Source organism: Oncorhynchus mykiss, chromosome 23 (assembly GCF_057628025.1).
Source record: "Oncorhynchus mykiss isolate SJ-2025 chromosome 23, ASM5762802v1, whole genome shotgun sequence".
NCBI lineage: Eukaryota > Metazoa > Chordata > Actinopteri > Salmoniformes > Salmonidae > Oncorhynchus > Oncorhynchus mykiss.
Window position 1 is genome coordinate 22,111,331 of NC_143044.1, and position 12,400 is coordinate 22,123,730.

The window sequence follows — 12,400 nt, forward strand, 5'->3', positions numbered from 1 at the left end:
TGTGGAGACGGGGGAGGGGTTTCACACACACAGGTCAGATGTAAAGAGGTTACATGCACTCATGTAATGGACCTGATTGTTTGACAATAACAGCTGGTGCGCAATGTCTAATATTAAAAAAGTATTGAGGTATTGCTGGCCTGAGGTAGAGCACCTCATAAGCAGTAAACCACACTACCTACCAAGAGAATTTTCATCTATATTTTTCATAGCCGTCCATTTACCAACACAAACCGATGCGGGAACTAAGACATACTCAAGGAGCTGTATAAGGCCATAAGCAAACAAAAAAATGCTAATCCGGAAGCGGCGCTCCTAGCTGGCCGGGGACTTTAATGCAGGCAAACTTAAATCTGTTTTACCTTATTTCTACCATGTCACATGTGCAACCAGAGGTTTATAAAAACAATTAAAAAGACTCTAGACCACCTTTACTCCACACACAGACGCATACAAATCTCTCCACCGCCCTCCATTTGGCAAATCTGACCATAATTCCATCCTCCCGATTCCGATTACAAGTGAAAACTAAAGCAAGAAACACCAGTTACGCACTCAATACGGAAGTGGTCAGATGACGCAGATGCTTAGCTACAGGACTGTTTTGCTAGCACAGACTGGAACATGTTCCAGGATTCATCCATTGGCATTGAGAAGTACACCACCTCAGTCACCGGCTTCATCAATAAGTGCATCGACGACATCGTCCCCACAGTGACCGTACATACATATCCCAACCAGAAGCCATTGATTACAGGCTACATCCGCAAAGCTTATCACTAAGCTAAGGACCCTGGGACCAAACATCTCCCTCTGCAACTGAATCGTGGACTTCCTGACGGGCCGCCCCCGGGTGGTAAGGGTAGACAACAACACATCTGCCAAGCTGATCCTCAACACAGGGGTACCTCAGGAGTGTGTGCTCAGTCCCCTCCTGTACTCCCTGTTCACCCACGACTGCGTGGCCTAATACGACTCAAACACCATCATTAAGTTTGCTGACAACACAACAGCGTTAGGCCGACGAGACAGCCTATAGGGAGGTCAGAGACCTGTCAGTGTGGTGCATGGACAACAACCTCTCCCTCAACGTGAGCAAGACAAAGGAGCTGATCGTGGACTACAGGAAAAGGAGGGCTGAACACACCCCCATTCACATAGACAGGGCTGTACTGGAGCAGGTTGAGAGCTTCAAGTTCCTTGGTGTCCACATCACCAACAAACTATCATGGTCCAAACACACTAAGACAGTCGTGAAGAGGGCACAACAACACCTTTTCCCCCTCAGGAGACTGAAAATATTTGGCATGGGTCCTCAGATCCTCAAAAAGTTTACAACTGCACCCTTGAAAGCATCCTGACCGGTTGCATCACCGCCTGGTATGCACGCCCAATTTTTCAGTTTTTGATTTGTTAAAAAAGTTTGAAATATCCAATAAATGTCGTTCCACTTCATGATTGTGTCCCACTTGTTGTTGATTCTTCACAAAAAAATACAGTTTTATATCTTTATGTTTGAAGCCTGAAATGTGGCAAAAGGTCGCAAAGTTCAAGGGGGGCGAATACTTTCGCAAGGCACTGTATACTAGGCGGTGTCAGAGGAAGGCCCCAAAAAATTGTCAGAGACTCCAGTCACCCAAGTTAGACTTTTCTCAGTGCTACCGCATGGCAAGCATTACCGGCGTACCAAGTCTAGGTCCATAAAGCTCCCGCCCCCTTTGTTTTTACACTGCTGCTACTCGCTGTTTATTATCTATGCATAGTCACTTTACCCCTACTAATTACCTCGACTAACCTGTACCCCCGCACATTGACTCGGTACTGGTACCCCCTTTATTTAGCCTCGTTATTGTTCGTTTATTATCTTACTTAAAAAATAAAATAAAAATTACTTTAGTTTATTTAGTAAATATTTTCTTAAAACTGCATTGTTGGTTAAGTGCTTGTAATTAAGCATTTCACGGTATTGTCTACACCTGTTGTGTTCGGCGCATGTGACAAATAACATTTTATTTGATTTATTCCTAATTTAAGACTATCACAATCCGTTTTCTATTGATGGTTGCCACTTGCCAATATTTCATGAGAAAGAAAGCCTGGCATAATCACCTCCCACGTTTCCCACGTCTTTAGTTGTCACACCCAAAGACATGTTCTGGCACGTACAGTCCCATTGATGGGAACTGTGTGTCACAGTACAGGTACACACTGGTACAAACTGTACTGTGTACATTCAAATGTACAGTTTATTCAATGTGTTAATAGTTGATGTGTTAATAGTCTATCCTCTGTGCCTCTCCCCCTGTGTTGAGACTGCTCACCAGTGAGCCAGCGGTCCAGGGTGCCATCAGCAGAGTTTTTCATGACAGGCAAGAACTCAGAGCTGAGCAGCAGCCCCCTGCCCTGTGCCCCCTCCCTCAGTCTGTGCTGCAGCACCCTGCTCTCACACAGCTCCAACACCAGTCTCATTTGCCACAGAGCAAACGTCTCACACATCTCCGTCTGCTCCAGGGTCCGTACCGCCTGGGGGAGAAAACAGTCAACACACACACACACACACACACACACAGAGAGGAGACATTGGAGAAATACAATCGAGAGCACATTGAAGTGGCATCAGTTTGCAGTGTGAAAAATCTATGAAAACGTATTATAGATCTGTCATTCTCATTGAAAGCAAGTCTAAGAAGCGGTAGATCTGTTCCATGTACTCTATTTCTATGCTTCCCGTGCTTAAGTTTTGTTTTTTGTGTCTTTTACTTTTGGTTACGGAAAGTATATTTCACAGTGGTTTAGATGGTGAATGATTCTCTACACTATACTTGCTTGTTTCATCACATAAACAGAAATTAGAACTATTAGAACTTTAGCAACCAGTAAATGGCAGAGCAATTTCTGCAAAGTGAATCTTTTTAACTAACAGTAATACAGTTGCATTCTATGAGTGGGAGCATGTACATCAGGGCTATCCAACCCTGTTCCTGGAGAACTACCATTCTGTAGGTTTTTACTCCAACCATAATCTAGTGCACATTATTCTAATAATTAGCATGTTGACAAACTGAATCAGGTTAGTTACAACTGGGGTTGGAGCGAGATCCTAAAGGTTAGCTCTCCAGGAACAGGGTTGGAGAGACCACTGTTGCTATTGTATGGGTAATTTCTATGTTTCGTACCTGATCAATAGCGATGTATGTCGGCAGCATCTCAGGGTTCTCCTGAGTGACACACTCATATAGAATGGCAGAGAATAAGGCCAAAGTGTCCCGTTTCTGGACAAAGACAACAGTAAATATAAGCGCCATTCAGTGCGAGCTTATCAATTGAACAATCAGAAAAAAACTGGAATTATAAAATAGGACAGTGAAGGGTGTTTCAATCATTTAAATAAAATCATGAACAAAAGGTTATCACCAATCTCCTTCAATTTCACAGTGTCTCCAATTACATATACGGATATAATATGTAACTAGTGTAAATAGGATTCAAGTGATTAACAAGTGCATTCACAAGGGGAGAGATATAGGCAGTCTAAGTCAAATGTATCCTCTGTGTTTGAATGTTAACCTATCGCTGAAACGTGCCCCCTGCTGCACCATATACCATACTTTCCTAATCAACTCACATGTTTCACGCTCTCCGAGGATTTACAAAAGTACTCAGCAAAGGAGACCAAGGCAGCGTCGGAGGTGAAGGTTGAGATGGCCTCGGGCTGTGGGAGAAAAAAAAACTGCTACAATAAGGTCTCCTGATCGTGCCTAAGGGAGGCACGCACACTGAAGGGCTCTGGGAGGTTTCCAATAAGGGATGATGTATTGCACCTAGTGGGACATATTGACTGAGAAGGCTATTGGGCAATAGACAGGTATGGAGGTTGACATTGAGTGAACAGGGAAATAAGTGGTCACACATACTGTCAAGACATATTGATTTCGTTTTGCCACTCCAGAGTGATGTCACTACTCCTTGTTATACTGGGATTATATGAGCATCAATATGACCTATTTTTACCCTTTCTGACTCATTATACTAGGTCTATTATACTGATTTCAGCTATTCAATTTCCTCAACCTTGACATACTAATGAAATACATGTGTGTACTGGTCTAGCAGATAGCCCAGTGGTTAGAGCGTTGGGCCAGTAACCGAAAGGATACTGGATCGAATCCCCGAGCTGACAAGGTACAAATCTGTCGTTCTGCCCCTGAACAAGGCAGTTAACCCTCTGTCTTGGTTGGCCGTCATTGTAAATAATAATTTGTTCTTAAAACTGACTTGCCTAGTTAAATAAAGGTTAAATTAAAAAATACTGTATGCAAGCCATACCCAACAGGACTTTGCCACCTAGGAAATTTGTGACCAGACCTTCTCAAATAAGACCTGCATGGTAAAGTATGACTGAACCTTCTATGTATACAATATTACTATAGTGCTAAAGTAGCATTAACGTAGAAACATGTTGTGCCTCTTTCGCACCATAAAAGGATTGGATTGTAAGCGGAGAGCCAGGATGTTTGTACCTTGAATGTGCGGACTTCTGAGTTCCTGTTGTTGACGTTGGGCGCTAATAGACTCTTCCAACCCCGAGGGTCGTCCTTATAGGGCAGCTGCCCCGCACGCAGCTTCACATACAGAACCCCATCTCTGGAAAGAATGGACCTGCAACACATATAGAGAGAAGTTTACTCAGCAAAAAAAAAGAAACGTCCTCTCACTGTCAACTGCGTTTATTTTCATCAAACATGTGTAAATATTTGTATGAACATAAGATTCAACCACCAAAATAAACTGAGCAAGTTCCACAGACATGTGACAAACAGAAATTGAATAATGTGTCCCTGAACAAAGTGGGGGTCAAAATCAAAAGTAAGTCAGTATCTGGTGTGGCCACCAGCTGCATTAAGTACTGCAGTGCATCTCCTCCTCATGGACTGCACCAGATTTGCCAGTTCTTGCTGTGAGATGTTACCCCACTCTTCCACCAAGGCACTTGTAAGTTCCCAGACATTTCTGGGGGGGAATGGCCCTGGCCCTCACCCTCCGATCCAACAGGTCCCAGATGTGCTCAATGGGATTGAGATCCGGGCTCTTCGCTGGCCATGGCAGAACACTGACATTTCTGTCTGAACGAGCAGCATGGCTGGTGGCATTGTCATGCTGGAGGGTCATGTCAGGATGAGCCTGCAGGAAGGGTACCACATGATGGAGGAGGATGTCTTCCCTGTAACGCACAGCATTGAGGTTGCCTGCAATGACAACAAGCTCAGTTTGATGATGCTGTGACACCGCCCCAGACCATGACGGACCTGCCACCTCAAATCGATCCTGCTCCAGAGTACAGGCCTCGGTGTAACGCTCATACCTTCGACGATAAACGCAAATTCGACCATCACCCCTGGTGAAACAAAACCGCGACTCGTCAGTGAAGAGCAATTTTTGCCAGTCCTGTCTGGTCCAGCGACCGTGGGTTTGTGCCTATAGGCAACGTTGTTGCCGGTGATGTCTGGTGAGGACCTGCCCTACAACAGGCCTACAAGCCCTCAGTCCAGCCTCTCTCGGCCTATTGCGGACAGTCTGAGCACTGATGGAGGGATTGTGCATTTCTGGTGTAACTTTGGATGGCAACAATAACTGCCCGAGCAGTTGTGATGTACCTGTCCCGCAGGTGTGACGTTCGGATGCACCGATCCTGTGCAGGTGTTGTTACACGATCAGCTGTCCGTCCTGTCTCCCTGTAGCGCTGTCTTAGGCGTGTCACAGTACGGACATTGCAGTTTATTTCCCTGGCCATATCTGCAGTCCTCATGCCTCCTTGCAGCATGCCCAAGGCACTTTCACGCAGATGAGCAGGGACCCTGGGCATCTTTCTTTTGGTGTTTTTCAGAGTCAGTAGAAAGGCCTTTTCAGTGTCCTAAAGTTTCATAACTGTGACCTTAATTGCCTACCATCTGTAAGCTGTTAGTGTCTTAACGACCGTTCCACAGGCGCATGTTCATTAATTGTTTATGGTTCATTGAACAAGCATGGGAAACAGTTTAAACCCTTTACAATGAAGATCTGTGAAGTTATTTGGATTTTTACAAATGATCTTTGAAAGGGACGTTTCTTTTTTTGCTGAGTTTATATAGTCAAATACTAACGAGCGACCCAAAATGTGTGTATGGACAAAACATTTGCGGCCATTATCAACCATTACAGCAGCACATCACAAACTCTCTGTATCGTAAAGACATCACTGGACATAGACCTGGTAACTTCTCACCCACAGAAATATTGTGAAATGAATCTGTATATTGACTTACTCTAGATGTTGAGTCCCTTTACTCATGTCTATAGACAGCTCCCAGTATCTTGGTCCTTTTACTTTCACCTGTAAGCACATTAAAAGAAGTAGGTCAGACAATACTTTTTTCAACTTTATTTTGAGAACACTGTGGAAATATCATATTATTTTCTTGTAATAGCCGAGTTTGACCACACTAAGTGACCTTTCTTCCCTGTATTGTATTATAAAAAGTAAAAAAAAGCTTATAAAAGTCCAAATCGCATTACTCATTTCCAAACAAACATTTTGTAAATCTTAATGTTGACATCAACCATCCTGCTTGACAAGACTAAACAGAAAGATTACATTTGTCTGATAGTCAGGCTGCACAAAGTACTACATTTCCTTCTACCTTTTTGAGGAGCTGCAGCTCAGGCAACATGGTGGGGGCCATCAGCTCCACTGTAGTCTCCTCATACCATGGAGTCTCCTGATACGGAGAAAAAAAATGAAAAAAAAAATGCTCTGAAGACGTTCAAGAAGAAATGAACACAGAAACACACAGCCATCATACGTAACATGAACTGAAACGGACTAAAGCTCTGTGCGCAAAAAAATGAAAATGTAAATTCACCATGTACACATTCAAATCATGTACACGTGTGCTGCATGCAACATCATAGTGAACATCGAAATATGCAGTGTGTGTGTGTACGTGCAGAGGTGAAGTGTGTGATTGCACATATGCAGGGGGTGTCATTATAATTGATGTGCGCAGCATGTCTATCCCTCTGCTGTTCCAGAGTAATTGAAATAAGGAGCACTTCATGGTGAACCCGCAAACCCAACCTTCAGCAGACCTTCAAGGAAAACTCCAGACGAAAATTATATTTTGTGATTTTTTAAATTAGTCCACTGTTGATACAGTCCCAAAATCAGTTGCATGTCAGAAGTCATGTTTTCAAGATATTGGACTTTGAAGAAGCAAAGTGTCCCCGGCCACATCATCATCTCAGGCCTCACTCCCCCCTATCTGAGATATTAACTGCAGCCCTCATCCTCCATATGAAATCACATGTTATTTGTCACATGCACCGAATACAACAGGTCTATAGACCTTACAGTGAAATGCTTACTTACAAGCCCTTAACTAACAATAAAGTCAAGAAAAATACCTAAAAAATAAAAAAGTAAAAAATAATTAAAGAGCAGCAGTAAAATAACAAGAGCGAGGCTATATACAGGGGTTACCGGTACAGAGTCAATGTGCAGGGGGCGCCGGTTAGTCGAGGTAATTTGTACATGTAGGTAGAGTTAAAGTGAATATGCATAGATAAGAGACTAGCAGCATCGAAAAAGATATGGGCGGGCAATGGAAATAGTCTGGGTAGCCATTTGATTAGATGTTCAGGAGTCTTATGACTTGGGGGTAGAAGCTGTTTAGAAGCCTCTAGGACCTAGACTTGGCGCTCCGGTACTGCTTGCCGTGCGGGAGCAGAGAGAACAGTCTATGACTTGGGTGGCTGGAGTGACAATTGTTAGGTTCTTCCTCTGACACCACCTGGTATAGAGGTCCTGGATGGCAGGAAGCTTGGCCCCAGTGTTACACTGGGCCGTACACACTACCCTCTGAAGTGTCTTGTGGTCGGAGGTCAAGCAGTTGCCATACCAGGCAGTGATGCAACCAGACCGGATGCTCTCGATTGTGCAACTGTAAACTTTTTGAGGATCTGAGGACCCATGACAAATCTTTTCAGTCTCCTGAGGGGGAATAGGTTGTGTCGTGCGCTCTTCACGACCTTTGGTGTGTTTGGACCATGATAGTTTGTTGTTGATGTGGACACCAAGGAACTTGAAGCTCTCAACCTGCTCCACTACAGCCCCGTCAATGAGAATGGGTGTGTGCTCGGTCCTCCTTTTCCTGTAGTCCACAATCATCTCCTTTATCTTGATCACGTTGAGGGAGAGGTTGTTGTCCTGGCACCACACGGCCAGGTCTCACACCTCCTCCCTATAGGCGGTCTCGTCTTTGTGATGATCAGACCTACAACTGTTGTGTCATCTGCAAACTTAATGGTGTTGGAGTCGTGTCTGGCCGTGCAGTCATGAGTGTAGAGGGAGTACAGAAGGGGACTGAGCACGCACCCCTGAGGGGCCCCCGTGTTGAGGATCAGGGTTGCGGATGTGTTGTTATCTACCCTTATCACCTGGGGGCGGCCCATCAGGAAGTCTAGGATCAAGTTGCAGAGGGAGTTATTTAGTCCCAGGGTCCTTAGCTTAGTGATGAGCTTCGAGGGCATTATGGTGTTGAACGCTGAGCTGTAGTCAATGAATAGCATTCTCACATGTTCCTTTTGTCCAGGTGTGAAAGGGCAGTGTGGAGTGCAATAGAGATTGCATCATCTGTGGATCTGTTGGGGTGGTATGCAAATTGGAGTGGTTCTAGGGTTTCTGGGATAATGGCGTTGATGTGAGCCATGACCAGCCTTTCAAATAACTTCATGGCTACAGACGTGAATGCTACGGGTCGGTAGTAATTTAGGCAGGTTACCTTGTTGTATGTCCCTGTGCCCAAGAACAATATATTGAGCACATAGAACACCTGTTCTGCCAGTCACATTCTGTTAAAGGTCCCCACATCCCTGGGTCGCTCGCCTTTTCAGTTTGCTGCAGCTAGCAACTGGAACGAGCTGCAACAAATACTCAAACTGGACAGTTTTATCTCAATCTCTTCATTCAAAGACTCAATCATGGAAACTCTTACTGACAGTTGTGGCTGCTTTGCGTGATGTATTGTTGTCCCTACCTTTTTGCCCTTTGTGCTATTGTCTATGCCCAATAATGTTTGTACCATGTTTTGTGCTGCTACCATGTTGTGCTGCTGCCATGTTTTTGTCATGCTGTGTTGCTACCATGCTGTGTTGTCATGGGTTGCTGCCTTGCTATGTCATCTTCAGTCTCTATGTAATGTTGTGTTGGCTTTCTTGTTGTGATGTGTGTTTTGTCCTATATTTCTATTAACGTTTTTTGTATTTTTAATCCCCCATCCCGGCAGGAGGTCTTTTGGTAGGCCATCATTATAAATAAGAATTTGTTCTTAAATCGTTAAATAAAGGCAGCAAAAAAAATTGTGCGCATGTAATTTTAGGCTAATAATGAAATGACAGACACACCGTACCAAAGCCTCCTCAAATAAGGCTAAATAGAGGAAGTGACAACTACGGCTATGTTCACAGGAACATTTATGACGCAAGAGAGCGCCCAGACGGACACCTCAGTAAATGAGAGTGAAAAGGTTCAACTTGAGTTCTCCTGTGTAACAAGATCACTATTAAATAGGGAAGTCAACAGTTGCTTGCTACTACTATTAGCAGGGCCAAATTCTAAGGAATTGCATGTAGCTTACACTTCTGCTATTGCCTCTTACTAATACAAGTGCGCACTGTACCAATCAACTCTATAGTGAGGGTTCAGATGAGTACATGTAAAACTGAAACTGGGAAGTGCATTCCAAAATGTTAACTTCCCTCTATTAACACCTGTTTAGTTTCATCATTTTCAAGTTCATGGGTCTCCAGTGATTGTTTTAACACGTGGCTTTAATTCTGAATGAATGAGTCAGACTCATCTTGAAGGTATCACATATGAAGGTCATAGCAGACACAGCTAGGTTGACACTAAATGGGCGTTATGACCATGCATTGGTCTCAACAGGTTGTATTTTGACTGGGGACTAACTCATTGAGTTGAATACCTTGTATGTGACATCCAGCAGGGCGTAGCAGGGTTTCAGTGTGTCCACATCAACTGGGACCAGCAGACGAGGCTCAGCCGCCAGGACACCCAGGTGACGCAAAGCCTGCAGGTGGTACCTGAAGCACAGAGATCACACACACAAACATTTTACATTAAGGACCTGGAGGGCCACAGCATTGCTGCTTTTCACCCTTTCCTTCTAAATCAAATCAACTTGATTAAATTTAATCAACAACTGAGTCAGACCCGGCCGGAACTGACCAGATGAGTGAACATTGTCTAATCATTTACAAAATCAATTGATAAACCACCTACCAGGTAGAAACGAAAAATATGCAATACTTGAATAGCCCTCGTCTATATGGTATTCTTTAACTACTCTTAATTATGGTCATGGACTTAGAGCGCTTGACTTGGCTCTGTCAGTAGAAGTTCTGATGACTTTCTTATCTCGCCTCATGTAACACAGCCCATTTTGTTATTCTTAAAATCTACAGCTCAAAACAGCAATACTTTCAAACAGTACACACCACATTCATTATGGTCATTGAAAGTCTATGCCGTTACGTTAGAGCTCTGTCTATCCTGACATTTTAGAGCTCTGATAAGCTGTACCTATTGTTTGTATTCCCTGAGGTTGTGTCTTACCGGTTGTCTGTGCTGTGGGCAGGGAAATGGGGGTAGAGAGCACAAAGCAAGGCAGCGATGGCCGAGTTGGAGGTGCTGAGAGTGTACCTGTGAGAGGACAATGGGATAACATCAGACTACTACATCATGGATACAGACATAAATGTAAACAAACAGGCACATCACATCAGTGTTGATGTTGGCACATATTACAATAGAATCCTTTTTTGGCGAATAGGTCCAAAGAACAAATGAGGAATTTGGCCTGGGCAAAACAGTTTTGAATTGCTAGGCACCTGACGTAATTTGTGCTCATAAAAGCCCTACTTTAAAAAAAAAAAAGTTTTTTAAATGACTGCACTGAAGTGTGTGCTTAGGCTGGTTCAAACCATTGTGTCGGCTTGGAGAGAAAAATCACTTGTTCGGGTTAGTGTAGGTGAGGGGTTGCCTCGCATCCTCTTAAAATACCAACTGAAGAGATTAATTCTCAACCCACGAGCTGCCACTCATCCACTCTCCATGGCAACGGATAAAGAGAACTGGCTGGGATGTTCCTGTTTTTACAAAGTGTATTACAGACAGAGGTGAAAAAAACAGCACTATTTACTACACAAGTCAGCTTGATAACAAGGCCCACAAACATACAGAGCAACAGTCAACTTATGTTTGCTCAACACTGATCTCATCTTGAACTGTAGAGTAACATATTCACTGAGAATGGCTGTTCATTTAGCGCTTCTCAAATACATTTTCAGAAACTTGTCCCTGAGCAATATTACTATGTTTGAATTGACCCATTCCCTATGCTGAGACTAGGCTCATTGTGGAACTCTGTAGCTACACAAAATGAGAAGATAAATGTTTCACTTCAGGTTCTATGATGAAAGCCAGATTGGCAGGGCTGTATGGTGATTGGTTACTATGCAGGATGAAATAATTCTCCACAGACCACATCCAGAGAGAGAAAAAAGATAGAGTGAGTGCAAGAAAAGATTAAAAGAAAGACGCCATATGTCTGCTCCCCACTACAATCAATCCTTACGCAGGCGTATGTTCAAGGCCGGAATAGACTGAGAATACTACAATAAGGGCATTCAAATTGCAACCTTGAAGTTGTGGGCCTGCAATTGTCAGCCCTAAAATAAGCAAGTCTAAAAACAGCAAGTCTAAAATCAAAGGGTTTGTCCAGTAAATGTTGATAAGGAGACAGATTTAGCATCAGTAATGAGTATTGTTACATAAAACTAGATACCCCATAGTCACTGTTTGCATAGCCCTGGGATATTTGAGCTATTTGTTATAAAGAACACTCACAGAACAGGACACCTCTCATGAACTCATTATACACGTGTTGTAGCAAAACATTCAATCAATATTGATACGGATACAAATGACTGGTGAAAAGTAAAACATCCCTTGACTAGATTATGTTTGATTTACTTTCAATGCAAAAGACAGTACAATAAATATTTATGTCAGCTATGACCATTGGAGAGCCATTGGAGACCATTGGAGAGGCTGGCTGAAACATGTCTCACCTCCCTCCTCCCAGGAAGAGCAGGCCCAGGGCCATGTGGTGGGCCATGTGGAAGCCATAGTTCATCTCTCCACTGGTCCTCTTGTGGAGGAAGCGGCAGAGCTGCAGCACCTTCAGGTTACCAGAGCCAGCCATCACCATGGACAGGGCCAGCAGCACCATGCTCAGACATGTCTGCAGGTTATAGTGGCCCGTCTAGCATAGGAGAGACAGAG

General features: G+C 43.7%; 1 protein-coding gene across 2 annotated transcripts in view; it reads right to left on the reverse strand.

Moving 5' to 3' along the window:
• LOC110502583 (anaphase-promoting complex subunit 1) overlaps window positions 1-12,400 on the reverse strand; it is a 55,684-nt gene that overhangs the window by 675 nt on the left and 42,609 nt on the right. For both annotated transcript variants that reach the window (XM_036960177.2, XM_036960176.2), the window contains exons 39-47: window positions 12,187-12,380; window positions 10,670-10,756; window positions 10,020-10,137; window positions 6,678-6,755; window positions 6,303-6,370; window positions 4,521-4,659; window positions 3,626-3,712; window positions 3,177-3,272; window positions 2,322-2,523 (exon numbers count right to left, since the gene is read on the reverse strand). In XM_036960177.2, coding sequence (XP_036816072.1) covers window positions 2,322-2,523; window positions 3,177-3,272; window positions 3,626-3,712; window positions 4,521-4,659; window positions 6,303-6,370; window positions 6,678-6,755; window positions 10,020-10,137; window positions 10,670-10,756; window positions 12,187-12,380 — 1,069 coding nt within the window. The remainder of the gene's footprint in view (window positions 1-2,321; window positions 2,524-3,176; window positions 3,273-3,625; window positions 3,713-4,520; window positions 4,660-6,302; window positions 6,371-6,677; window positions 6,756-10,019; window positions 10,138-10,669; window positions 10,757-12,186; window positions 12,381-12,400) is intronic.